Below are 25,564 nucleotides of genomic sequence, written 5' to 3' on the forward strand. Positions count from 1 at the left end.
CGCTCCCCTCTCTGTGTCTGTGTAAGCTCCCAAAGTGACACCACGAGTGGGGGCGTCCAGGCTCAGTCCCCACCCTGCCCGTCCCACAGCTGTGCCCATGGAATTGCCGTGTCCCAGCTTCCCAGCTTTGCCCGTTGGTAGTTGCCTGGAAATGTCTGGATGGTGCAGAACAGCAGATCACCCCCGAGCCACGATGCGAGGACCTCGTCCTGATTTATCTGTGTACATCTTGGCTTGCTTTCTTTGCCCAGCCCCGAAAGGGGTTTTTAATAAACCTAAAATGAGAATTGATGAATTGCAGCTAAAGGCAGGAGCATGAGGCTGGCTGAGGATGGAGGGTGGCTTGGTAGAGAGAGCATCAACTGATCTTCCTTTTTGGCGGCTGGGACCTGTGCCCCTGTTCTGCTGCTGTGACTTTAGGGGCTCAAAAACCATCTGGTTTGGGTTTTACTTGTTGCTTTTTCCTCCTTGTTTTGCATGTGGCATTTCTTTCCCTGAAGGACTGCCCGGTCTGCGAGGGCAGTTTGCAGCAGAAGCCCTTGCAGGAGGGAGGCAGAAAGCCCTGATCGAACAAGAGCATCTGCTCATGTTTAACCTAAGGGCCAGGAAAAATCCCCACTGGAAACCAGAGCATCCCCAGTGCCCCAGCCTGGGTGGGAGCTCCTCTCCCCGGCTCGCTCCCAGACTGAAGGAGTTTCTGCTCCCTCTGGTGGCTCCAGCTCCAGCCTCTCCTCTCCCCGCATGCCCGAGCACAGACTCGGGCTGCTGCACCCATCGCTCCTGGGTCACAGCCTGCGGTGATGGGGCCACTCCACTCTCCAACACTTCCCTGCCTGCTCCTTGCCTTCATCCAACCAGGGACTTGAAAACCCAGAGCATCCCATTGCCTATCACACGGTGCCTGGAGCTAACATCACAGCGATATTTTCAGGACAAGCAGCACCTTCCTGCAGTCGGGAGGGAAATTCAGTCCAAACGTGCAGAATTAACTTCATGCCGTCCTTGTCCTCAGGCAGGACGAGAGCCCAGATGGGTGCAGGCAGGTCAAATACTTCATTTGCTGATTTCTTCCTTCTTCTTCAGACTTTTTGCACCATGCTGGGGTATCACAGCTCATGTTGGGCACAGAGTTTCAGGACACACAGGGCTGTGTGTCCCTTTGGTGCCAGCAGCACTTGCTGGTTTGGGCAACCAGCCGCTGGGCAGGATGAATCCCCGAGTGAAGAGGGCCTGAGAGATCTATGGCAGGTCAGATCTGTGGGGTGTGTAGAGCTGAGCAGGGCTCCCACATTTCTGTCTAGAAACTTAGACAAATTCATCATCACTTCCATGAAGCATTCAGACATGCTCACAGGGTGATACAGTGCAGCATGGGGACAGGCTGCATGTGGCCAGAAAGCCCCGCATGATGGGGAAGGCCACATAGGCAGCATTTCCAGGCAGGACAAGTGCATGAAAAGCAGGAATTGAGATGCCCTAATACTGGCTAACGGGGTCTGCAGTGCAAGATGGCTCCAGGATTTGAAGCAGGGCAAGACCAAGAGCCTCCCAGAAAGCAGGTTTGGGGTTTGTATTGACGTCCCAGCCAAGGTGCAGCCCTTTCTGACACTGCATGAGGGTCGATGGGCTTCTCCTAGTCCCCTTGATCAAATCCTCATTAGCAAGGTTTGGGCAGGGAGTTGGATCCCAGGTGGAAAACGATCCCCTGCTGGGCAGAGCCCACGCAGCCGCGGGAGGGCAGCAGCACCCCGCAGGGACAGCGGGGCTGAGTGGGGAAGCAAAGAGGCATCAGAACTTCTTCTTTTAAAGCCAAGAAAAGTCCCCAGCTCCTGAGGCAGAGTCCCCGTCTCCATCTCACCCTGCAAACACCATCACCTCTCCTTGAGAGCCACATGGCTCTGGGGTGGTTGCCATCATCCCCATCTCTCCCAGCACGGGGCTGTGGGTCTCCTACAGCACCTTGAACGTCACCTCACGGCATCCAGCACTGCCAGGCTGCAGCTGCAGCTCTCAGCACCCACACAAGCTCGTTTTCTGCTGTCGGGCATTTCTGTGTGTTGGATCATCTTGACCCAGATTTGTGTTGTTGCTATCCCCAGCCCCTGTCACCTGGTGGGAGAGAGCAACCCAGGGCTCCAGGGAAAGAGCCTTTCTCTCCTTTTTGCCCTCCAGCCTGTATTTTGAGTGCCTCAGTTTACCCATCTCTGAGTAGGACCTTGGTATTGCAGGGGAACAAGAGGTTTATAAACCCCTTCGGGAGGCACCCCCAAGCAGGTCTGGCATTTCAGTAGGGACAATTCCTGTGCAGATCTGACTCCCTGGACTTGCTCGGTAGAGGAGGAATTTCTGAGGACACAGAGGGGGAAAAAAACCAATACAAGTGAGAAGAAAATCAAGTCCAAATTATCTAACTCAGAGCTGAACTTCCCTCCCTTTGCTGTGTCCAGGTTTATACCCAAACTGCTGGCTTCACCAGGTCCAATTTTTGGCTAGGTCTCACTCAGCTCCCAGCTCTGTTTCAGTAGAGATCCCCATTTGCACCAGTCCTCTGGGGTGGGGAGCTGAGAACCCACACACTCATATCAGTACGTATTTGCTCTCTATTTCCCCTTAAATCCTTGAACTCAGAGGCAGCTCAGCCTGGGTTTAAAACCCAGGCTGCCTTTCATGCAAGAGTTAATGAAAGGAGGGAGTGAGCAAGAGTTTGTGAGGAATTAAAACCAGGGAAAAGAGCCTATGGGAAAGAGCCTGTTACCAGCCCCAGGGCTGTAGGTCACCAGTGTACTTGCTGCCAGGGTTTATTAGGTCCTTGTCTGAGCTGAGAGAGCGAAAAAAAGCATGAGGATCTGCAGGCAGAGCGGGTGGGGGCACTCCCTGACTCAAAACTGAGTGACAAGCCAGCGCAGTTTCCTCCAGCCAGCCCCGCTCACCATGTGTGTCATCCACCCAGACTCATGATTCATCTCCTGGACTGCTCAAAACCTCTGGCTGCCTCAGAGCTGCTCTCCATCGCTCACGGCGGGGCTGGCCCAAGCAGCCCCCCACGTTCGGGGCTCGGAGGAGAAGATGGGAAAACTCTACACGGCTGTTGGGATCCTCGTGCTCTGCGCTGCTGGCTGCTGGGGTAGGTTTACAGCCCGGGTATAGTCACTTGCTTAAAGCCAGGTCATTTAGCGATTATGTTGCCTGTGATTTCCCAAAATCCCAGGACTTTCTGCATTCCTAGGGTCTGTAATATCCTGGGAAAATTGCTCGGAGGGGGAGCTGGCAGCCTGAAACCTTGGCACGGTTCCCAAATACAAAGCACCGCTCAAGCCAGTTGGGCTTCTGCGGGGTCAGGGCCAGGAGGGTTTCTCAAAGATGTTACAGGGTCAAGACACGGTTTGGTGTGTTATTGCACTAGATGTGGCACGTTTATATTCTCTACCTACGCAGTGTTTGGCTCTGGGTGCTGGTTTGTAATGGAAGAACTGGGGTGTGACTTGGGCTCCATCCTTCATAAACAGAATATAGGCTGGGGGAGTTTGCAGAGCAGGTCGTCACTGTACCTATGTACCATAGGGTGTATTTACGTCTTGTTTTCCTCTCATGCTGTTTTGGAGCTTTTCTTTTAAAACCCTGATTTCTGGCATCGGGTGATTTCAGGACAAGTGTAGTTTGTATTCAGAAAAAAAATTTCCAATGTCTGAAGTGTGGAGAAGTAGCCTAGAAAAGTGTTATCTCCTCCCAGGTGTGTTTCTGGGGCTCAAAGCAAACCTTGCAACTGCAAAATGGTGTGGTGTTTTCAGCTCCTGATTTATGAAGCAGTCCTACTGTTCTCCAGGAGGTTTGGGGCAACACTGTTCTGTCTAAAGAATTCCAGAATTTGTTGAATTCCCAGGAACAGCCTGAGGCTCTGATCTGCTGCCGGAGCAGCTGTCATCAGTACAGGACACAGGATAACCCCGGGAAGAGTCTGAGTTTATAGACCTGCAGTCTGAGGCTGTGCAGGTGATTTCTCCGGTCCTGTGCATCGGTGCCCATAATCAGCTGAGCTCAGTTTGGGGCATCCTCTCTCTGGGAAGATGCTGGCAGACAGGGAGAGGTTCAGAGAAAAGACACAGCCCCAGGATGGCGTGGGCAGGAGACCAGCCAGAAAAGCCCAAATCCTTATCGCTCAGTCCAGCAGAAAGGCCAGAGAGGATCTAAGTATGGTTTATATCTTTATCAAGTGTTCTACAATATTTTTATCAAGCTTTCTGTGTGCACATTCTTGCTTAAATTGGCAGAGGGGGAAAAAACAAAGTGTGTGGCTGGCTCATGCAGTACGTAGAGGAGGTTACTTGGAGTGCAGCTTGGGGACTGAGTAATTTTCTCCAGCCGGGGAAGGGTGATGCTCAGCCACAGACGTCTGGGGTATTTCAAGTGCATCATTTCACCTTGGTCAGGGGGCTGCCACACTGCCCAGCCCCAGGCAGGTTCTTCCCATGCTGCCCAGTCTCTCTCCTGTTTCCCTGTATTTCATGCGCTAGGATTTCTTTTTTTTTAAAGCCTGAGTCTTTAAGATCAGATCATTATATGAGACCAGCTGCTTTTGTAGTAAAAAAATGCAGCTTTTGTACTTCAGTTTATTAGTTTTTATGACTGGAAAAACAAGCCCCAAAAATGAAAAAAAAAAAAAAGAAAAAAAAGAGAGAACTAGAAACCACAGAATTTATTAGTTTAGGCTGTGCTGGAATCTTGTTAACCTGCTCACAGGCAGGCAGCATCCTGAGCCCGGGAAGCGCTGCTGGGCACTCAGAGGGCCAAAACCCAAGTGGGCTCAAGCTGCAGCATCCTCTGCTTTCCTCCACCTATGTTTTTGTTCCTACATCACCCCAAGGTCCCCCCTCCCTGCCTTCCCCCTACAAAGCCCTCCTGACACCGCACCCTGCATCCAGCCACGCAAGCAGTGCTGGAAATGCCAAAATAGAGACTTTTCCCCACAGTGAGGGGGGTGAGGCTGCCTGCTCGAAGCAGGAGGAGCCGCATGTTTGGATGGTGATAACTGCCCTGTGTTAATCACCAATGGCACCCGGGGGATTTCAGCCCCTTCCCAGGGGGAAGGGATCACCCTGCTCCATCCAGCCCTGGGTTATGTGCAGCCAAGAATGGCTCCATACAGTGCTGGAGGTTGGGGAAGTGTCCTCCATTCCTGGGCATGTGTCTCGGTCATGGAGCGATGGAGACCATGGGGCCATGAGGCTGCTTCGGGCAGCCCAAGGGGGCAGGTAGCGATCTGCAGGGACCCCCTGGGCAAAGCCACCACTGCCGGCAATGGCACGGTGGCATGATGGGACGATAGACTCCAGGGCAGCCCGAGGCATGGCAGCACCCCTCCCGCAGGGACCCTCCGTGCTGCAGCCCCTTTTAACCCCATGTTCTGCTCCCCAGCCACAGGGCCGCAGGTCTGCCCAGGTAGGGCAGCCTGGCTTGTGGCCCTCGTTCCGAAATTAACCTGAAAATTGGGTTTATATCTCCAGCATGGAGGGGGGACACCAGATCAAGGACCCGCAGGCTGTGGGGTGGTAGCAGGAGGGGAGGAAAGGAAACGACCAGGGCCCAGAGGCTGCACAGAGGCAGGAGGTAGTTTGTACCAAATGCCGGGGAGCAGATGAGCTCTCCAGCCCAAAGGGACAGTCCTGGGGCTCATTAGCCCCAGAGCTCAGGTTTTGCAGCACAAGGAGGCAAAGCGGAGGCAGCCGGGGACTTGGCCGGCAGATACAAGCTTAGAAATGCTCCACATCGTCTTTGAGTACAGCTGAGTCTCACTGAGACCAGGGTTAACACTGCACAGGGGAAACTGAGTCAGGGAGCAACTGAAGGACTTGGCTCAAGTCACAGGGGAAACCTGTTTCAGATAGGGTTTGGACAATGTGTCTCACCTCCCAGATGCTGGTGTGAGCCCTGTGTCCCGTCCCCTGGCTGGGAGTGTGGCTGGAGCACCCATGGGTGGCAGGGGCCCTTGTCAGCTCTGCAATTCCCCAGCAAGCTGGGTGCTGGGGCGCTGCTGGGTGACCAAACCATCCTGGGGCAAGCTAAAGTCCACCCCTGAGGAAATAAACCCCACAATGGCATTAAATAGGAGTCTGGGCCGGGAGCATTGCTGGTGGTACTGGGTGCTACAACCCAGAGTCAGACGTGGGACATGGCCACTACAGGGAGGGACACGAGAGCAGAAAGCGATGAAACTCCTGGCACAGGGCAGGCAGCTACCTGGCACCTCTCCCCCGATCCCTGACCGAAGGGCCACAGTGTTGGTCCAGATATCAAAGCATCGGGGCTCCCCAGGGACGTGCAGTTTTGGAAGCTGTTCCCATGTTTGGGCACGTGGCCTTGGGCTTGGCAGCTCTGAGAGTTTAATCCTGAGCCCCTCGAGCTGCCAGAGCCATCCCCGAGGGCTGCCAGGGTAATTCCTCCCCTGCCATCCCCGGAGGGCTGAGCCGCTGCCAGCCACGCCGGAGCTGGCTCCCAGCTGCACGGCACAGCGCAAATCCAAGGCACGCGCCCCGGCGCTGGGCTGCAGCCGCCGGCGCTTGGCAAGGCGGGAGGGATTTCACACGGACGCGGCAGGAGCAGGAGCCAGCGCTGCCGGTGCCGCTGCTGCTTTCTGAGAGCCCTTTGCCTTCCCCCATCCCGCTATCCAGACCTGCCCACCCAAGGGTCCGATATTCCTGCTGACACAGCGCTCTGTTTCCTCGGTGCAGAAAGCGCCGGAGATCAACCTGTCGCTCTTTGGGGCGATGCTCAGTTTAAAATCTTTCCCGCCCTCACGTGCTGCCGCTGGGTATTTTGGTGTATGGAGAGGGCTCTGGGAGTGGATGTCGCCCCAAAGCTGGTGCTGAGCCAGGCAGTTGGGGTTTAGCTTTTAGTTTAGTCCCTCTGCATGGGACAAGCAGGGAGCGCGGGTGGCAGAGGGCCGGTGGGGCACACTGGCCCTGGTGCCCTGGGGCACGTCCCCAAGTAGCCACCGGCCTTTGGGACAGCCAGTGTCCAGCTCAGCCTGTGACACCCCCCTCATACGGACACACGCAGCCGCCACACACCGTCATGCACGCACACAGACACGCACGCGTGCACGCTCGTGCTCCCAGGCTGCGTGCCAGTGGGCATGAGCTCACGGTGCCATCACCGTGGTTCTGCCCAAGGACCCGATGACATTGTTCCACCATTTCCGCTTTCTGCTTTGTGCTGCATTTCCTGAAGCTGTGGAAAACGCCGCTTTTTCTGCCTGCAGCTGCTGGGGAGAGCCCTGAGCGGGGATGGGGGGGGACACACACAAGGCAAAGAGGAGACCCCGGCACCTGCTGCTCCATGCTGGCATCCCCCAGGGCTCCAGCGCTCCCTCAGCCAAGCTGGCACATGGCTGTGGTCTGCTTTGCCTGGGGACTCCTAAAACTCTGCTGAGATGCTTGTGCCCCAGGAGGGAGACAGAGCCGAGGGTGCCGCCACCGCAGCCGTGCCCCCAGCCGCTTGCCGCATCGGCAGCAGAACCGCAGAGCTGCACGGTCCTGCCTCTGCTGGAGGAGCTCCTCCTGCCCTGGCAGGCACTGGCACTGCCCTGGGGCCCCTGCAGGCATTTTGGGGCCCTTTAATCCCCCACACGGACCTGCTGGCCTCTGACCTTCACAACTGGTGCCAGCGTGCGTCTCCAAAAGTCCCCACTGCCACTTCCACGGATAGAGCCCAACCTTTGCCCAGGCCATCGGCACAAAACACCACCAGCACGTTTCTGGACTCATGCCCTTTCCCTCCCCTTCTTTCCCTTCCCTTCCCTTGAACCCGAGCCAAGACCAGCCGTCGGGTTTAGTGCCTGCACAACAAGGCACTGACCACCCTGGGTGGGGGCGGTGGGAAGAGGCAGCAGTTCCCCAGCCGCTGGCAGGGCTGTGGGTACCACACTGCACCCCTGGGAATTCACCCCTTAGCCCTCCCCGCTGCCCCAAAATGTCTGCAGGGAGGCACAAGGGGAGATGCTCCCCCCCCCCCGGCCAGCAGTGGGGGCTTCGCTCCAACACGTGTGATGTTGCAGGGATGGGGGGACCCTTTAAGGAGCTGGCAGGTGGGAAACGATGCTCAGTCCTGGGCAGGATGAAGCCCAGCTGGTACCGGGCTGGGGAGGTGGTTATAAAAGGGGCAAGGAGGCAGTGGGGAGGGTAGAGCCTTGAGCCTTGATGGGATGGGATGGGATGGGATGGGATGGGATGGGATGGGATGGGATGGGATGGGATGGGATGGGATGGGATGGGATGGGATGGGATGGGATGGGATGGGATGGGATGGGATGGGATGGGATGGGATGGGATGGGGGTGATGGCTGCTCATGAAGCTCCTGGCTGAGCACTCAGACTTCAGCACCCATGTGGATTTTGGGCTCTGCAAGTTGTAACCACTCTGCTTTGCTGTTTCAGGGGGTAACATCTGCACCACCCGTGGGGTGAACTCCTGCAAGCAGTGCCTGGCTGTGAGCCCCCTCTGCGCCTGGTGCTCTGGAGAGGTAAGAGCTGGGGGGAGGCTGAGCAGGGCTGAAGCCCTTCCCTGAGCACAACAGGGGATGTGTAGGAAGGGATGAGCTTTTGGGCTGTGGTCCCTGTGTTACAGCCACAAGCTCAGTCTCCATCTGTTCCCGCCATGTCTAAACACATTCCTCGGTGGCATTTGGCTCTGACCACAGCTTGAGATACACATCATGGGGCCTGGGCTGCCCGTTCCTGCCTTGTTTCAAAGATCTGCCCCTTATCTGAGTGTATTGCCAAGGGCTACATGGAGCTGGCTGGGAAATGCTGATGTTTCCACTGGGAATTCACTTTGTTTCTCAAAAAACCCATACATTTGAAAACTGTTTACTTTTAGTTTGATTCTTGAAAACCTATTGTAAAGCTCTGGCTAAAGCAGTTTAATCGCTGAAAGGGCTGGAAAGGGAAGGGGGCCTGGTGGGAGGAAGAAAAAATACTGATTAGAAGTTGGGGTTTGGGTTTAAAAGCCTTTTTTTTTTTTATGGGAAAGAGGGGGAGAAGGAAGACAAGGTGCTTGGTTTTGGCTACGGAGCTAAGGAGGATGTGAGAGCTGAGCTGTGTCTCTCAAATCACCCTGTTCGAGTGGGTGAGAACCTGGAAGATCTGCCACGTTCCCCTCCAGAAATGCTGCCCTGGGGGTTGGTCCACTGGTGAGGTAAGAGGATGGAGTTTCCCAACAAGTGGGAGAGCAGCCTCAGGGCAGAGACAAGGAGAGGTGAGGCAGGGATGGGGAGAGGTGATGAAACCTCCTTCAGCGGGAGCAGTGCCCCTCTGGCAAGGCTTTTCCTGCTTTTTCTGCTTCTCCATTGGTGAAACCCTGCTTCCTCTAGCCATGGTGCCCATCAGGACTGGGAAAAGACCTGGGAAAAAGCAATCCAAGATGGAAAATGCTGTTGGATGGTGCCTGCATGGCCCAATGCTTTGGGGCCAGTGCGTATCTGGAGGGGATGCCTCCACTTGCTGTGTCCATCAGATACCACCGGGGGATCTCGGTATGTGGTAGAATAAAGATGCTTGTGTGTTATTTCCTACAAGGAGTGGCTGAAACTTGCAGCGTGATAAGGCGTCTCCACTTCCCTCTCCAGAGGGGAAACGGCTGCTTAGGCTGGGCTTGCTCCTTCCCAGCCACTGATCCTGAGCTGGGTTGGTGTCTTGACACTGCAGTGGGGGCTGTGGGGTTTTTTTTCTCCAAATCAGCAAAGGTTTCCAAAAAAGGAAATATTTCCAGTGCTCCTCAGGGCTGTGCTCACGGACAGACGTGACAAGCAGCGAGGGAGGCGTCCCGCTGCCAGCAACCAGCCCCTGGAGATCCAGGCTGTGCAAGCGCTGCTTGGCAACTCTGCCTCCAACATCTGGACCACATTGTCTTAATTTAGCAAATGAGGATTTTTTCTGTGGGTTTGTTTAATTTCCCTGGGGTGGGGAAGGTCTCTGATACTGACCCCCCCTTTTTTTAAAGGGACAGTGCCCTTTTTTGTGCTCCTTCTGCTCTCACGGCAGCCCTTTCCCACCCACACTGCCTTCCTGTGGAGCCTGGGGTTATCAGTTACTCCTGCTCCCTCCTGGCTTTGGACAGGAGAAGGATTTCATTGTGAATTCCTGTGAGCACTGAGCACTGATGCAGAGAAGAATTGAGTTGTTGGTTTCTTGGGTTTGGGTTTTTTTTTTTCTTCAGAAAACTTGACCACTCTTACCAACAAAAAGATGAGCCCATCCACTCGCTTTTTGTTTTGGAAAAAGTTAGCCAAGACTTAACACTGAGATATGGCTCTAGAATCACTTTGGAGAGTATTGTGACAGATCTTCCAGGGTCTCACCCACCCAAAATGTCACCTGCTCACATTTCCTTGGAGGAAAGGTGGAGGCAAGTCTGGACCAGGGCTTGATTGTAGAGAAGATGCTGGAAGGTTTTAGCTTAATCCACAGAGGAATGTGTGCTTTGGGTCCTCCCAGGAGCTCTCCTGCAGAGAAGCTGATGTTGCATGTGGTTGCCTTCGAGATGAAAATAGAGATGCCCTGGGGATGTGTGACTTCCCACAGCCTCCCTGCCCAGCAGCGAGGGAGCTTGGGGATGGAGCTGGCTCTGCCAGTGCCCTACCTGACCCTCCCCTCACAGGGTTTGGAGGTAGCAATTGGGATAAAATCATCATGTTTTCTCTCCTGGAGGGAGCTTGAGCTGTGAAACCTCCTTCCCTTCAGTGGGACAGAGGTGCCCAAAGGGGAGGTGGAGCTGGGGAGCATCTCGGCTAAGGGCTGTGGGATGGCTTGTGACAGAGGGGTGGGAACACGTACCCGCACCCTCTGGGCAATGGGGAGCTGATGCTGGCAGGGCTGTGCTGCCAGGGAAGCAGGGTTTGCAGGGTGTGTGTCAGCGGATGAAGTCCCTCCACTGAGAGTTTGTCACCAGCAAGCCTGGGCTCCCTCTGGGTCACTCCTACCTGGGGCTGTGTCCAAGCCGCTGAGTCTGCAAACCTACAGAGACTGGGGGGGGGGGGGGGGGGGGAAAGGCTGGGGGCTGTGAGGACCTCATAGCCAAATGCCCTGTTGATGGCAGAAATGTCCTTTGCCTTTTGCAGTAGTTTTGTTGTGTGGGAGGTTCTTGTGCATCCTGAGCCAATCGTGGTCTTTGGCCCTCCAGGGAAGGGGGAAGGATGCAGCCTTGGGGTTAAATAGCTTCTCCATGGGAACATCACAGTAGGAATGATGCTGCTAATCCCATGAGGTGCTTACATGGCCTCTGAGGTCCTGGGACCTCCTCAGGATCTCCAGGTATCACCCAAGAGCCCAGAACCACAGTTAAACCTCTCTGCCCAGCCTGCTTTTCACCCACATATCTTTCCAGTGACTTCCTTGCCCGAGACAGGAATGTACGTGATGATTGGGATGTGGAGTACACCAGGCACCTCTTCCCACAGCAGAGACCCCCGTGGGGCAAGCCTATGGGGTGGGTGGGTGCAAGGGAGCTAATTTAGAGGGCTGACTCGTCCTCTTCACCGACAGTATGTTGTCCAGGCAGCAAGGGTGGGAGCGAGAAGCCGCGGGGGAGGAACACGCCTGCTGATGTATTTTCTGGCTATGGCTTGGCCACTGTTTCCAGAGGGCTGTAGGCCAGCCAAAGCCTCCTGACACTGTTTGCATTTTTCTGCCTGTTTGCTTAAAACACACAAATTCATTCCTGGGTTCAGTCAGCCTGAAGCTGGGGGAGCCAACATTCTGGATGGGGAACCTCTCCAGTGCTGGGAGGTGCAGCGTTGAGATCCAGCTTCCCAGGAGCAAGGAGGGAGCTGAACCAGCTGCACCAGGACTTGTGCCACCCCTGTTTGCTGCAGGGAAAAGTTGTTCAGGTCATCTGCTGCAGGACTTTGACTGCAGAAAGATTTGGGCTGCAGGAAGGAGGTGGAGAAATTCCCTGGAGGGGAGGGCGGCTGCTGCCCAGCCGGGAACTTGCGGCAGCAGATCCTGGCAGCGTTGGGCTGGGAGAGAAATTCTTCCCATATTTGTCTTCAAGAGAAACCAGAGTGTCAGAGCAGTTCTGAATGCGCCATGATAAGGGTGAGGAGCCAGGAGCTTTCTAGGAAAGGAGGGATGGGGCTGGAGCCCCACTATGACTCCACACTTTGTTCTTCCTGCCCCTGATGGGCACTTGATGGCTTTTCCCATCGCCCCGTTGCCTTTTTGTTCTTTCACTCCTTTTTTGGTTTTCCTTTCCTCCGGCCAGCTCCGTCCGGCAGGAAGCTGGGGAGCTGGAGATAAGCCTGAACTGTTCTCGGACAGGAACCAAGTGCCATTTCGTGCAATGGGCTCGCCCACAGCGGGGCTTGTTCCTTGCTTGTGGTGAGGTTTCTAACAACACATGTTGAGAAAATGGGGGGGAAACATGGCTCATGTTTTGCTAGTTTAGAAAATAAATTTTAAAAAAGTCCCAGACTCCACCCCTCACCCCCAGCCTGGCATGTTCACATCCCACCTCACCCTCTTCTAGCCACCCCACGTAGCCAAAAACCAACCCTGAGGCTCCAGCTGCTAGAAGTCAGCAGGGGTTTTGGCAGGCATGTGTTATCCATCGCTCCTTCTTGGCAGGGGTTGCTGAGCTCCCCTATGGAGCACAGCAGACCAGAAGCTGCTCTGGTCCCAAGCAGAACTTGCTGATCCCAGATGCCCTCTGTCTGCCACCCGCCTCAAGCAGAGACTGCGTTCCCCAAAGAGCCTCTCACCCTGGTCTTGCATTAGGTGTGATAAAGCAGCAGCTCTCCAGGGAAAAGGGGCCCTCTCCCCTCCTCCCAGCACAACCCTGGGGATTCCCATGGGAAACTGGCTCCTGACCGTGTCCCTCTCCTGCAGGGCTTGGCGCCGTCCTCCCCTCGCTGTGACCTGCGTGCCAATCTCCTGCGTAACGGCTGCGGGAAGGACTACATCGAGTTCCCCATCAGCAGTGTAACCATCCTGGAGAACAAACCCCTCAGTGACAAGGGCTCAGGGAGCTCCACCACTACCCAGATGAGCCCCCAGAAAATACAGCTGAACCTGCGGCCGGGTAAGAGCTCCCAAAGTGCTGCAGGAAGGGGAGATGCAGTGGGAGTAACTCAAAGGGCACAAGCAATGAGTGAGCCATCAGTCTGCCTCGCTGGCCAAGGCTGTCTCATGTCCATGTGGAGGCTGCACCAAACTCGCTGGGAATATCCCTGATGGGCAGCCAGGCTTTCTGCGAGCTGATTTCTGCTGCTCAGTCCCTTGGCTTGGTCCTGCCATATCCCAAGGGGCAGGGTGGAATTGAATTTCAACAACTCACGGGCTTATTTTATAAAGCCATTTAGACCTTAGCCACTGCTGCTGCATTCTGAATGCTTTGGTGGAAGTCAGCTCATGCTTAACGTGCTGTAGAGCAGCTGGCAAGGCTGGCCTGCCAACAGGTCCCTGTAATTTTCCAGGCTCTTTCAGTCAGGCAGGCTGGAGCCAATTAACTGTGATGGTTTGTTTGCCAGCACGGAGGAGTTTCAAGCGATGCTAGGCAGGAGGCAAAACTAACAGGCATCACCTGCAGTCACCAAACTGGTTTGGGGAATGTGGAGCAAGTGGTGCCATCACGGTGCTCTGCCCCTCATGTAGCCCACCCCTGGCCACCCACTCATGGATGATTCTTCCAGTCTCAGCAGGAACAATTTTGGTTCCTTGTGCTCACTAAAGCTTCGGGGCCAGGTATCAGTGGCTGGTAGCATGTGGCACGCTCTGCGTATCCCTGGGCCTGGCCAAGAGGAGTCCTGACCCACCTGAATGACAGCAGTCTGAAGTGTCCCCATGCCATGGGGGCATGCAACTGCTGAGTGGCCCTTGCTCTGTTTGGGTCTAAAGATACTTGGCAGGAGGCAGGTAGGTGTGCTGCTCTGGACAGGAACAGCATGCAGTGCCATTAGGGCCCTGTTGCTTGGAAGCAGGAGAAGAAAACCCCAGCTTGAGATCACCTCTGCCCAACCAAGAAGGCTTGGCAGGAGTCATCTGCCTTGACTCACGAATCAAGACCAAATGCTGAAGGATGCAAGTAGGACAGGTCACAGCCCATGTCGCACGAGCTCAGGGCCCTCACGTTTTTAGCTCAGCAAGGAGAAACAGATACTGTCTGGCCACAAAGTTGGGACCCCTGGCTGCGTGGTGGTCTGCAGCTGGAGGGGGGATGGAGCTCTTTGAGCTCTCATAGATTTTGAAATTTTCTCTATCCTGAAAGTCAGAATGTGACATGTAGGTTTAGAAGGAAATATGAAAACAATAACAATCTAAGTTCAGTTAAAGCTTTTTTTCCTTAACATTTGAGGTGTTCTGAGAAGGCTGCAGCTGTGCCCCAGCTTACGTTTCAAAGAAGGCGTTTCAAAGAACAGCAAGAAAGAACCTTTGTCCCTTTTAAAAGGCAGAAAGAAAAGGTCAACCTGAACTTCAAATTTTTTTTTTTTTTTTTTGGAAGTGCAAAAGTCATCGAAACTGGCCTGTTCCCCAGAAGGTTCTATCTAAGGAGGTTTTTGTTTCAATGGAAAATGTTTCACCAAAAATTTCCCAGAAGGGGTTGGGAGAAGCCAAGAGAAGAGGGAAGGAACAGGGATAGGGGAGGCCCTGGGAGATCCTCGGAGTCCTTGGGAGCTCAGCGAAGTCCGAAGCAGCCATGCAGCCCCATGGTAATTTCTGTAAGACCTGCTGCCCACACGCTGGGTGTTTCACTCACTCCATCCAGCATGTGCTGTTCACGCTGTTCAAATAGGACAGCTTGGGGGGCCAGCTGTGAGCAGAGGATCTGCTCATGTCCTGGTAATGAGAGGGTTGGAGAACAGAAGCCATAAGCCGCATTTGCCAGTCTCCAGAGGGTGCACAGCATGACTCCTGTGCAAGCGCCCTGCCCTAAGGGCTTTGCCCCTTTGTGTCTGTTTAACTGTGATATTCTCCTCCCAGCAGCTTTAAAGCATCTCCTTGGGTTCCTGCCGACCCCGTAGGTTGACTTTCCCCCTAGTCCTGCGGTGAGCCCCCTTTGCTCATCCCGGGGGAGGATCTCTCACTTTGTTGCCCTGTCACATTCCAGATGACTCCCAGATCTTTCGCGTCAAAGTGCGTCAAGTGGAAGACTACCCTGTGGACATCTACTACCTGATGGACCTGTCCAACTCCATGAAGGACGATCTGAGGAACATCCAGAACTTGGGCACAAATCTGGCCAACAAGATGCGCAAGCTCACTAGTAACCTACGCATCGGTTTCGGGGCCTTTGTGGACAAGCCCATTTCTCCCTACATGTATATCTCTCCTCCGCAAGCCATCACAAACCCTTGCTATGAGTAAGTCCCAGGTTGAGGGAGTCCTGGAAGGGCCGGAAGTTAATGGGACATCACTGGAACATGACTGGAAATACATATCGATGGATTTCAGCAGGGAGTTGGGTGCCTGATTTTGGGCAGGGTTTAAATCGTGCTGCACTGCAGGTACTGCTGGCACAGGGAGGATGAGCAAGTCTAAACCACAAATGCCATTGCAACTGAAAAGCTCTTAAGGGAACCAAAAATTTTATATCATTTTTTCAGGAGAGCTGTTGAGGCGCAAAGAATGTGACTTCTAAAAATCCCAGCGGGACAGAGCTGGGAGCTGACCTGAGCCCAGCATCTCTAAACATGTGATTTTTGAAAGGTCCTTCACCAGCCTTTGGCTGTGTCCTTGGGCTCTTGGGGTGGTTGGGTCCCTCCAAAGCATCGTGGAGAGGGCCATGGGACGTAGGATGGCTACAGGGTGGGATTGGGAGCCAGAAGAGCCCTGTGAGCCCTGACTGCTCTCCCCCCACAGGATCGGGGAAACCTGCCTGCCCATGTTTGGCTACAAACACGTCCTGTCGCTCACGAATGAGGTGACTCGCTTCAACGAGGAGGTGCAGAAGCAGAAAGTCTCACGGAACCGCGACGCACCCGAGGGAGGCTTTGATGCCATCATCCAGGCCACCGTGTGCGATGTAAGGGGCAAGAAGGCCTGGCTGTGACTGGGAGAGGGTCATCAGTCTGGTGGGTTAGCAGAGACCACTCAGCCCTACCAGGACAGGACCATAAGCCCTTGGGGCAGCTGCAGGTCTCAGATCTGGAGAGGGTGAACATTCAACTAGGACAACAGCCAAGGCAAGGGAAGAGCAGGACTCTTACATGGTCCTGGGAGGAGAGGGGAGCAGATCAGGCACTTGGGAACTGATGATGATCCTGTGTCAGCCCTGCAGTGACCAGCCCAGAAGGGACATCTCCTGTGCCTGCACCTTGATCTTGCTGGAAATGGATGGGGGGGGGGGGGTTGCATCCCTCAGTCATTAGCCACCTTGATTAACACCCTAGCGAATTAAAACCTGCCTTTCACCTGCACAAGCAGCCCACACCCACCCACACAGCACTTCCCTGGGAGAGCGATTGCCCGCGGTTCCCTCTGCAGTGGTTGGTCCCTATGGCCAAACCACGACCTGGGATGGCAGCCACGGCAGTAGCGGGGTGCTGGCATGTAGGGCTGCCCTCGGTACGTGCTGCTGCGTGACTGGGAGCTGCCTTTCGCTGCAGGAGAAAATTGGCTGGAGGAACGATGCTTCCCACCTACTCGTCTTCACCACGGATGCCAAGACCCACATCGCGCTGGATGGCAGGCTGGCTGGCATCGTGCAGCCCAACGATGCGCAGTGCCACATTGACAAGGACAACTTCTACTCTGCCTCTACCACACTGGTAAATCCCAACCCATGCACAGGGTTGTGGAGCTTAGAGCTTCTGTTGAGGGTTCCCATAGGGTGGTCCAGGTGTGGTTGGAGAGCATGATGGGGACCAGGGTGGTTGGGGCTGCGTGTTCCTAGGGTATAGCCTCTCCTTTTTCCCAGGACTATCCCTCTCTGGGCCTGATGACTGAGAAACTCTCACAGAAGAACATCAACTTAATCTTTGCAGTTACGAATACAGTTGTTGGCCTCTACCAGGTAAGAGCTGCTGCGCAAAGCCACCTTCTCGGGGGGCTGGTGGGTCCCAAGGAGCACCCCCCTTGCAGCTGGCCATGGGTGGCTGGACATAGCTTGGTGGTCTCCTGCCCTATCAAAGCTCCTTGGGAAGCTCCTGTATCCCCAGTCAGGGTTTAGCCCAGCTGTGGTACATGCTCCTGTCACGAGCAGACCACGCTTATGATATTTCTCCAGAACTACAGCGAGCTGATCCCAGGCACAACCGTGGGCATCTTGTCCAGAGACTCCAGCAATGTCTTGCAGCTTATAGTGGACGCCTACGGGGTGAGTACGCAGTGTGATGGCTTTCTCCCTCCCAAAATAGCCACTGTTTCACACTACAAGATTTGGCTGCTCCCCCAGCCCCGAGCATCCTCCCTGGACCAGCTGTGAGCATCTGCCTCCACTCATGTGTGGAGGGACCCCAGGGAAGGGAGATCACTCTGCTGCCTGCTCCTTCCCATCCTCAAACATATTTCCCTGTGGGGGACAGTGTAGCTGAGTCCTGAGAAAGACTCGGGGGACTCGGGGCACTTGGCTCCTTTCCTGTGCACGTGGAAGCATCGCTGCAATGTGGCGGCTGCTCGGGGGACCCTTCCCCAGGACTGAGCCCTGCCCAGCCTGTGCTTTCTTCTCCATAATTCCTCTCTCTTCCCCCAGAAAATCCGATCCAAGGTGGAGCTGGAGGTGCGTGATCTCCCCGAAGAGCTCTCCCTGGCCTTCAACGCCACCTGCCTCAACGACGAGGTCATCCCTGGGCTCAAGTCTTGCATGGGGCTCAAGATCGGGGACACGGTGAGGATCCTGTTGACGGGCTTGGGTTTTCTCCCCCTCTGTGTAGCAGCGCTGCCAGCTTGGCTGATGCTCTTCACCAGCACTGTCTGCTTGCCCCACCACCTCCTGGGTGACACAGACCCTGCAATCTTTGAAGTGGAGAGGGGGGTCCAGCTGAGTGGCTCCAAGGAGGAAAAAACTTTGAGTCTGCTGGATGCAAACTCTGTGGTCCTTTAGCCCAAGCTGCTGGCCACAGTGCATGGGATTTTAGCCTAGCAACTGTGGCAGGCAGGTGCCCTGGCCCAAACCATGCTGGGACAGCTTTGACAAGCCCAAAGAGACCTGGTGGGTCCCTTTTCTGGGCTCCTTAAGCTTGGCTGTGGACTGGAGTGGGTACCCCAATACTGTGCTGGTGGTACTGACACCCCGACGCGCCCCTCTGCCCTCCAGGTGAGCTTCAGCATCGAGGCCAAGGTGCGGGGATGCCCACGGGAGCAGCAGAAAACCTTCACCATCAAACCTGTGGGCTTCAAGGACAGCCTGACGGTGGAGGTGAACTTCGACTGTGACTGCTCCTGCGAGAGCCAAGCCGAGGCCAACAGCTCGTCCTGCAGCCGAGGCAACGGCACGCTGGAGTGCGGCGTGTGCCGCTGCAACCCCGGGCGCCTGGGCTCGCACTGCGAGTGCTCGGAGGAGGAGTACAACCCCTCGCAGCAGGACAACTGCAGCCCCCGGCCAGGCCAGCCCCTCTGCAGCCAGCGCGGCGAGTGCATCTGCGGGCAGTGCGTGTGCCACAGCAGCGACTTCGGGAAGGTGACGGGCAAGTACTGCGAGTGCGACGACTTCTCCTGCGTCCGCTTCAAGGGCCAGATGTGCTCGGGTGAGTGCTGGGCTCGGAGGGGAGGCAGCTTAGGGTATTTACACTGCCTGAGCTCATGGGCAAGGGAGGCACCAGCTATTTTGGGACTCATCCCACGCATTGTCCCAACCTCTGGCTTGCTCAGGCTTGGCTCTCACTGGACCAGCCCTGGGTCTGAAGGGATGCCAGGGGATCTACTCCATTTTTGGCAGCTGGTATCTCCTCCTGTGCCTGAGAGCTGTGGCAGGGTGATGGGCTAGAGGGTTAAAAGCAGACCTCGGTCCCTGCTTAGACTCAGGAGTCCTATCAGGGGGGCTGGTGGGAACCCAGGGAAGCAGCTCTGGGGTGTGCAGGGCAGGGACCCTGCCCGAATCAAAGCCCCTGACATATCAGAGGTACTGCTCTGTAGGAGGAAACCCCAGGGTGGAGGGAGAGGGGTGGGAGAGGCAATTTTTATCCTCCACCCAGTTCTTGAAGACTCCCCATTGGCAAAAGCATTGGGGAAGCAAATCTTCCCCCCTCGCCGGCCTTGCAGCATCTCCCCTCCTGAATATTCATCTCTTTTGTGTGCTCCAGCCTTGGCGGCTGCTGCCGCTGTCAGTACTGGGGAGCGAGGACCAGGTATTCATCCCCTGCCAGGGATCAGGGGAGGAGCCTCTCTGCAAAACACCCATCCCAACAGCAGTGTCATGTGTCCTGATGTGCCAGGGCCTCTTCCCCATCAGGACCCTCACCTAGGGTTTCTCCCACCCATATTTCCAGTAAGCACTGGACATCTGAGTGAACCCTGGCAGTCTGCCCCATCTCCTGTTTTTTGGAGGGATGAGAGAGGAGGGAGGGCACTGCCCAAGACATGAAGCCATGGCACATCCCCTCCAAGAGCAGAGCACCCCAAAAACGATTCAAGGGGGAAACAACAGAGGGGTAGTCACCCCTTTTCCTATCTTCAGCCTCCCTTTGTGGGCCCAGGTGAGGTGGCTGCTAACACAGTGACAAAAAAAGCCACCACTTTCCTGCTGCAAGCCCAAAAATCCCCAGGAAAACATCAGTGGTCAAAGCTGATCCCACTCTGCTGGAGCCCAGCGTGGGTGAGATGAAACCTGCTGTCCAGGTGACACTTGGTTCCTGGTCCACAATGTCCCCAAATAGAGTTGTTGGGACCCCACCTGCTTCTCAGCCCAACTTCAGAGCTCACTGCTGCCTCTGTGCTGCTGGGATTGATCCTTTATCTTAACAACCTGCTGATATCAGAGGCGGAAACGCTGGGGATTTCCCCCACCCTGAACAGTCCCTCGGTGCCCTCAGGGACCTGGGTTCCTGTCCCTGCTCCCACTGCCTGTTTGCACAATGGGCAAAGGGCAATGACAAAGCACTGCCCCCAGCCTGGGTGAGCTGTTAATTAACCCAATCTGTCTGACCCTGTTGGCACCGATCCCGTCCTGTTGGCAACGATCCCACCCCACTGAGCCAATTCTCTCCAGCCTTCCGGTCTGTTTCCATGCCTTGTCACCCCCAGCGTGGCGCTATTTTCCTGTGACTCAGCCCTAGTTCCTCATTAACAGGGTTACATATTTATTTCTCATGCTGGTGCCCCCAAGGCCACGGTGGGGATGGCGCCCAGCCAATTCCCCGCCAGGAGCAGCGTTCCCGACGTGCCTCGGTGCGCCTGGGACTTGGGACGGGTCGTCGTGTGCCGGCTCCATGGCGTTTCCACCACTCACCATGTCTTGTCTTTGAGTCAAAATCAAACCACAATCCAAATAGCTCCAGGCTTTGGCAGGGTTTGAACACGTCTGTCTGTCTGTCTGATTAAACCAGTCTCAGCGAGCGTGCAGAGCTTTTTGGGCTTTTCCCAGCAGTCAGCTTCCCCTGCCTGGTCCAGGGCTGGGAAAAGAGTGGGATTTGAGGGGTTTGACCAGATGTCCGGACTCAAACTGAAATTAAAAGCCAAATCAAAGCTTGACTAGCCCAGAGATGGATCTGATCGAGCATCTCCAGCTGCTGCTGCCAACCTGCCACAGCTGGGGTAGCTCAGCCTGAAATTTGGCAGGTTTTTTGGTGTTTTGGTGGAATGAGAGGAGTGTTGGGGACATGGCAAAGGTTGAGGTTTGATGTGAGCTGCTGTGTGTCCCACTCCAAGGACAGTGGAAAGGGGCTGTCCTGGGCAGTTGGCCTGCCTTGCTGTGCCCACGGAGATGGAGCTGCCACTCTGGGTACACGGGAATCCCATGTGGGTGACTGCTAACAGGATCTATGGGGACATTTGAGGGTCCTGATGCCCTCTGCATTGTCCCCAGGCCACGGGAAGTGCAGCTGCGGGGACTGTCTGTGCGACTCAGACTGGACTGGTGACTACTGCAACTGCACCACCCGCACGGACACGTGCATGTCCAGCAACGGGCTGGTGTGCAGCGGCCACGGCTCCTGCGTCTGCGGCAAGTGCGACTGCACCCAGCCTGGCTCCTACGGCAACACCTGCGAGAAGTGTCCCACGTGCCCGGATGCCTGCACCATAAAAAAGTGAGAGGGGGCAGGGAGCTGGGATGGGTCACATCCCATCAGGGAGCTGGCAGCAAGAGTTCTCAGCAGCTGCAGCCTGGTTGGGTTGGGACTGCAGTGATTTCCACAGCCTGAGACTGAAAGGTGTGATGGTCCCCCTGGGGAGAGCATGGAGGAGCTCATGGTACCTCCCTCCTCTTCCTCAGGGATTGCGTGGAGTGCAAGAAGTTTGAGCGAGGAGCGCTGGTGGAGCAGCAGTCCTGCAGCCGCATGTGCCGCGACGAGATTGAGACTGTGCAGGAACTGGGTAAGAGAGCAGACCCAAATCCCTGCCCTGAAGCGTGGAAATCCAGGGGGCTGCATCCACCAGTCGCTTTCCATCCACGTGTGCATCCCCCCTGGCACGGGGGCGCTCTGAGCCTCTCGCTCTGGCAGTTGACAGGGGCAAGGACGCCGTGAACTGCACCTACAAGGACGAGGATGACTGCGTGGTGCGGTTCCAGTACTACGAGGACTCCAGCGGCAAGTCCATCCTCTACGTGATCGAGGAGCCAGGTGAGACCTGGCTGTCACAGTTGGGCTGGGCAGGTGCAGTGTGCCACGCTGGGTTTCTGTGCTAAAAAATGAGAGGATTTTGTGTCCTTTTTCTAACTCTCACTACCACCAGGCTCACCAGGGGCACCACGGTCAGGGGCCGAGAAAGGTTAAAGAGCTGCTTTGTTCCCTGCTCCGTGCCACCGGGGCAGTGATTTCCTGCCTGTCTCACATTTCCCCACCGCGTTGCTTGGTTATTTCACCCCCGCATTGAAGCCAAGGATGGGGGGTCAACCTTCCCACCGCCCTGATCCTGTTTCTGACTCCATGGGGGTGACTTTTTCTCAACTGGCTCCCATTAGCCGGGCAGGGGCAATGCTACAGCTGCGCTCCGAGGCTGGGATATGGCAGCCCCCCACCACACGGAGCAGCCCCAGGGTCTCCAGGAACCTCGAGGTCTGATTTCTAGCTGAGCTCGGGGCTGGGCGGCCACAGATCCTTCAAAATCAAGGCTGTGAAGGCAGCTGCCAGCTTTCATATTAAATATAACTGCCTGCCACCAGCAGGGCTGCAGCCCATCCTCCCTGGCCCCCACACCCAGAGGAGAGAGGCAGGCGGGGGCCAGGGTGTCTGCACAGCCCCGGGCAGCGTGTGGGGGGAGCAGGGTGGGTGCTGGGGTTCACACCAGGTCTCGCCACCTCAGTTTGTTGGCACAGCAGGGGTGGTGCAGGGCATCAGCCAGGCTGGTGGTTTGGGGATGAACTTCCACCAGCACAAGGATTTGGTCTCCAGTGTCCTCCCCCGCCACGGATGGGACCTGTGATGCCCCTGACCTGGACAGCTCCAGGGGTGCAGACTCCCATCCTCTATACACGAGCTCGAGGATCTCAGCACATGCACCCCATGGATGGGCTGCTCCTCTACAGAGCCTGCTGCTCTCAAGGGTGGAGGCTTCTTCTCCCTAACAGGGAAGGATGAAGCCTTCCCGAGACCAGGGAAGCTCCATGTACCCATGGTCAGGCAGCCTCAGAGCTGCTTTTAATTGCCCTGGGGGTGCTGAGCCCCACCAACCCTGCTCTGCTCCCTCTGCCAGACTGCCCGAAGGGACCGGACGTCCTGGTGGTCCTGCTCTCGGTGACAGGCGCCATCCTGCTCATCGGCCTCGCTGCCCTGCTCATCTGGAAGCTCCTCATCACCATCCACGACCGCCGGGAGTTTGCCCGCTTCGAGGAGGAGAAGGCCAGGGCCAAGTGGGACACGGTGAGTGCCAGTGGGTCGGGTGTGCTGGGCAGGAGCCCCTGAATCCCACAGACCCTGGGCTGAGTGGATCCAAACCCCAGTGCTCCCAGCACGAGAGCCTGGTTGCTGTCTGTGGTCCCAGGGCATGGTTCTTGGGGACCAGCTTGCCCCATTCCTCTCTGAAGTATGGCAGGATGTCACAGGCAGGACTTGGGGTGACACTGCCAGCCTGGACACCCTTTCCCTGAGCCTGCTGTGGTCCCAGGGCCTGGGAATAGGCAATAGCAGACGCTCCAGATGACTTTCCCACCTCCAGCATAACCCAAGCACTTGTCACCAGTGTGACCCTCTTACTCACTGCCCACACCAGTGTTTCCATCCCATGAGTGAGGCCGACTCTACCACGGGATGCTGGAAGGGCTGAGGCACCTGGAGCACAAGGGAGGGGGCTGGGATGGCACCAGTGCGAGGGATGGGGTGGCTTTTTCAGGAGGCCTTTCTACTCCTCAGCTGCTGCTGCCTTTCCTCTCCTCCACAGCCCCTTTTCCCTGCTCTCTCCCCTGAAACCTTATGGGGAGCTGTTCAAACTGTGCAAAGCCTTGAGCAGGAGACATGGATCCACCACTCAATGCTGAAATGGTGCCTCAGTTTCCCTAGCTGTAGAGTAGAACAAATGCTGATGCCAAGCACAAAGTGATGATGCTCTTTTTTCTTCTTCTTCCAGGGCCACAACCCTTTATATAAAGAGGCTACATCTACCTTTACCAACATCACATACCGTGGGAACATGTAAGGATGCTGCTGCATCCAGTGCTGGCCGTGGGATCAGCTGAGGATCTGTGGGATCTGCTGGAGTCTGGTTTACAGAAGAGCTTGTGTGTGTGTGTGAGTGTGTCTGCGTGTAACTTAACAATCCCTCGACTGCCTCCGAAGCCCTGCTCTCCGTGACCCCACTGTAACTGCAGGGACGTGCTTTCCATGGCAAACCTCTCATCCTTACCTCCGTGGGTCGCCTCGTGGGAGCCGGCGGCCCCTCCATACACTGAACGCAGAGGAATGGGACTTCCTCTGCTTGGCAAGGCTGTGAACTGTTAGGTGCTCATTGGACCAAGTGGATTTTGGGAGTGGCTGCTCGAACCGAAGGCTGAGCTGTGCTCTCCTCCAGGGCCCGTGCTGGTGAAGCTCTACCTGCTCAGAGAGTCCCCCTGCACACTGGACAAATGTGGTCCCCTGGGTACAGGAGCTGTCTCCTTCGGGACATGGCAGCTGCACTCGCTGCCAGCAGGCAGGAGTCATTGTGTGCCTTTGTGGGTTGAGGACACCACTCAAGCAACCCTGCAGCCCCCTGCTTCTTGCAGCCACCCATTTCTGCCGTGGCTGTACCCCCAGACGGTGAAAAGCCAATGCCCCGGCATCGTCGTGCCCTTCCTCATTTCCTCCACGTGCACTCAAGTTGCACTACCAGCCCACTCTCTGTAGCAGCATCAGTTGTGCTGGTCCCAGCTGCAGCCTGGCTCATCCCCTGGGATGGTACTGAGCTTCCCTCTGTCCCTCTTGACGGTCCCCATGCCACAAAGCACATGGATGTGCAGGCAGCAACCTCATGATGCCTGTTATCCCTTGATCCTGGCCGTCTCCCTCCCTTTTCTGTGCCCTTTGGGCTGCGTAACTGCATTATGCTTGGTATTCGTTGTAGCTCAGGGTTCTGGAAGAGCAGGCAGGGTTCAGGCCCCATCCTGCCGCCTGGGGCTGGGTATCACCTGTGGTTTGTTCTTCGGGGAGAAACTAAGAAATGTCCTGGTAGCAGAGTCTGGCTGTAACAGCGCTGCTGTCTGGTCCCTGCCCCAGCCAGAGCACGGTGGCTCCATTCCCCTCGATTGTGCCAAAAAGAACCAGAGACCCTGTGACGGGTCTGGGGCTGGCCCCAAGGGCCCCGACAGCATCAGGGCTGAGCTGGTGGTAGCCACGTGTCCCAGTTCCCTGGCTGGCCTGTCCCCAGCAGGGGTTGGCTGCAGGCAGCAGCGGCTGGGGCTGAGCCCTGGAGCGGGGGGGGTTGGATGGGCAGCACCAGAGCGGCAGAGATTCACACCACGAAAATAAAAAGAAGTAAAATAAAAAACCCTCAAACTACTAACAGTGTCAGTGTCCACACCAGCGGTCTGTGCCCAGGCTTCTTGCCCCCTGGGCAGCCCCTGGCACCCCAGCACAACTTGGGGAGCTGGTCTGCACTGAGATGGGCTGAGGGATAGCGGAGCCAGTGGAGCAGGGCTGTGGGCCCCCCCCATGGGGGTCTCTGCTCTGTTACTGCTGCCCTTCTCAGGGTGGATAACGTGTCTGGTCTATGGGGTGGACCAGAGCCCACTGCAGATTGGGGTGCTCCTGGCAGCCACCTTGTTTCATTGCAAGTAGGGTGAACCCCAGCAGCCCCCCATCCTGCCCCACAGGTCCCTGTGAGCTCTCCAGTTTGCTGGAGAAGCCCCCAGAGGAGGGGAACTGGGCTGGGACAGCTGCAGGACCGCCCTAGGGCCGGCTGGGGCCTTGGATGAGGGTGAAGGTGTTAAACCTGGGAGCGGGGTCCTGCCTGCACCCCCAGCCCCAGCCCCCGCGTTGCACAGGGCTGCGGGGACACCCAGCGGCCGCCCT

At 56.2% G+C, this 25,564-nt stretch overlaps 1 protein-coding gene across 1 annotated transcript; it reads left to right on the top strand.

Annotated features, from left to right (window-relative positions):
* The first annotated feature begins 3,027 nt into the window (after positions 1 to 3,027).
* On the top strand, positions 3,028 to 24,429 carry ITGB3 (integrin subunit beta 3). The gene is made up of 15 exons (XM_009952622.2): positions 3,028 to 3,124; positions 8,430 to 8,515; positions 12,876 to 13,068; positions 15,094 to 15,346; positions 15,846 to 16,008; positions 16,592 to 16,753; positions 16,903 to 16,998; positions 17,212 to 17,301; positions 17,677 to 17,811; positions 18,241 to 18,670; positions 20,947 to 21,169; positions 21,355 to 21,455; positions 21,584 to 21,703; positions 22,776 to 22,942; positions 23,646 to 24,429. Exons 1-15 carry the CDS (start codon positions 3,067 to 3,069, stop codon positions 23,712 to 23,714), a joined length of 2,346 nt encoding a protein of 781 aa, XP_009950924.1. The 5' UTR covers positions 3,028 to 3,066; the 3' UTR covers positions 23,715 to 24,429.
* The last annotated feature ends 1,135 nt before the right edge of the window (positions 24,430 to 25,564 follow it).

Source organism: Leptosomus discolor, chromosome 25 (assembly GCF_034619465.1).
Source record: "Leptosomus discolor isolate bLepDis1 chromosome 25, bLepDis1.hap2, whole genome shotgun sequence".
NCBI lineage: Eukaryota > Metazoa > Chordata > Aves > Leptosomiformes > Leptosomidae > Leptosomus > Leptosomus discolor.

Bases quoted from the DNA above. Each gene is read 5' to 3' on its own strand.
- ITGB3 (XM_009952622.2), top strand. From the start codon at position 3,067: ATGGGAAAACTCTACACGGCTGTTGGGATCCTCGTGCTCTGCGCTGCT. The intron at 16,999-17,211 runs GTAAGAGCTGCT...ATATTTCTCCAG, and splicing joins CAGTTGTTGGCCTCTACCAG to AACTACAGCGAGCTGATCCC. The intron at 21,704-22,775 runs GTGAGACCTGGC...TCCCTCTGCCAG, and splicing joins CTACGTGATCGAGGAGCCAG to ACTGCCCGAAGGGACCGGAC.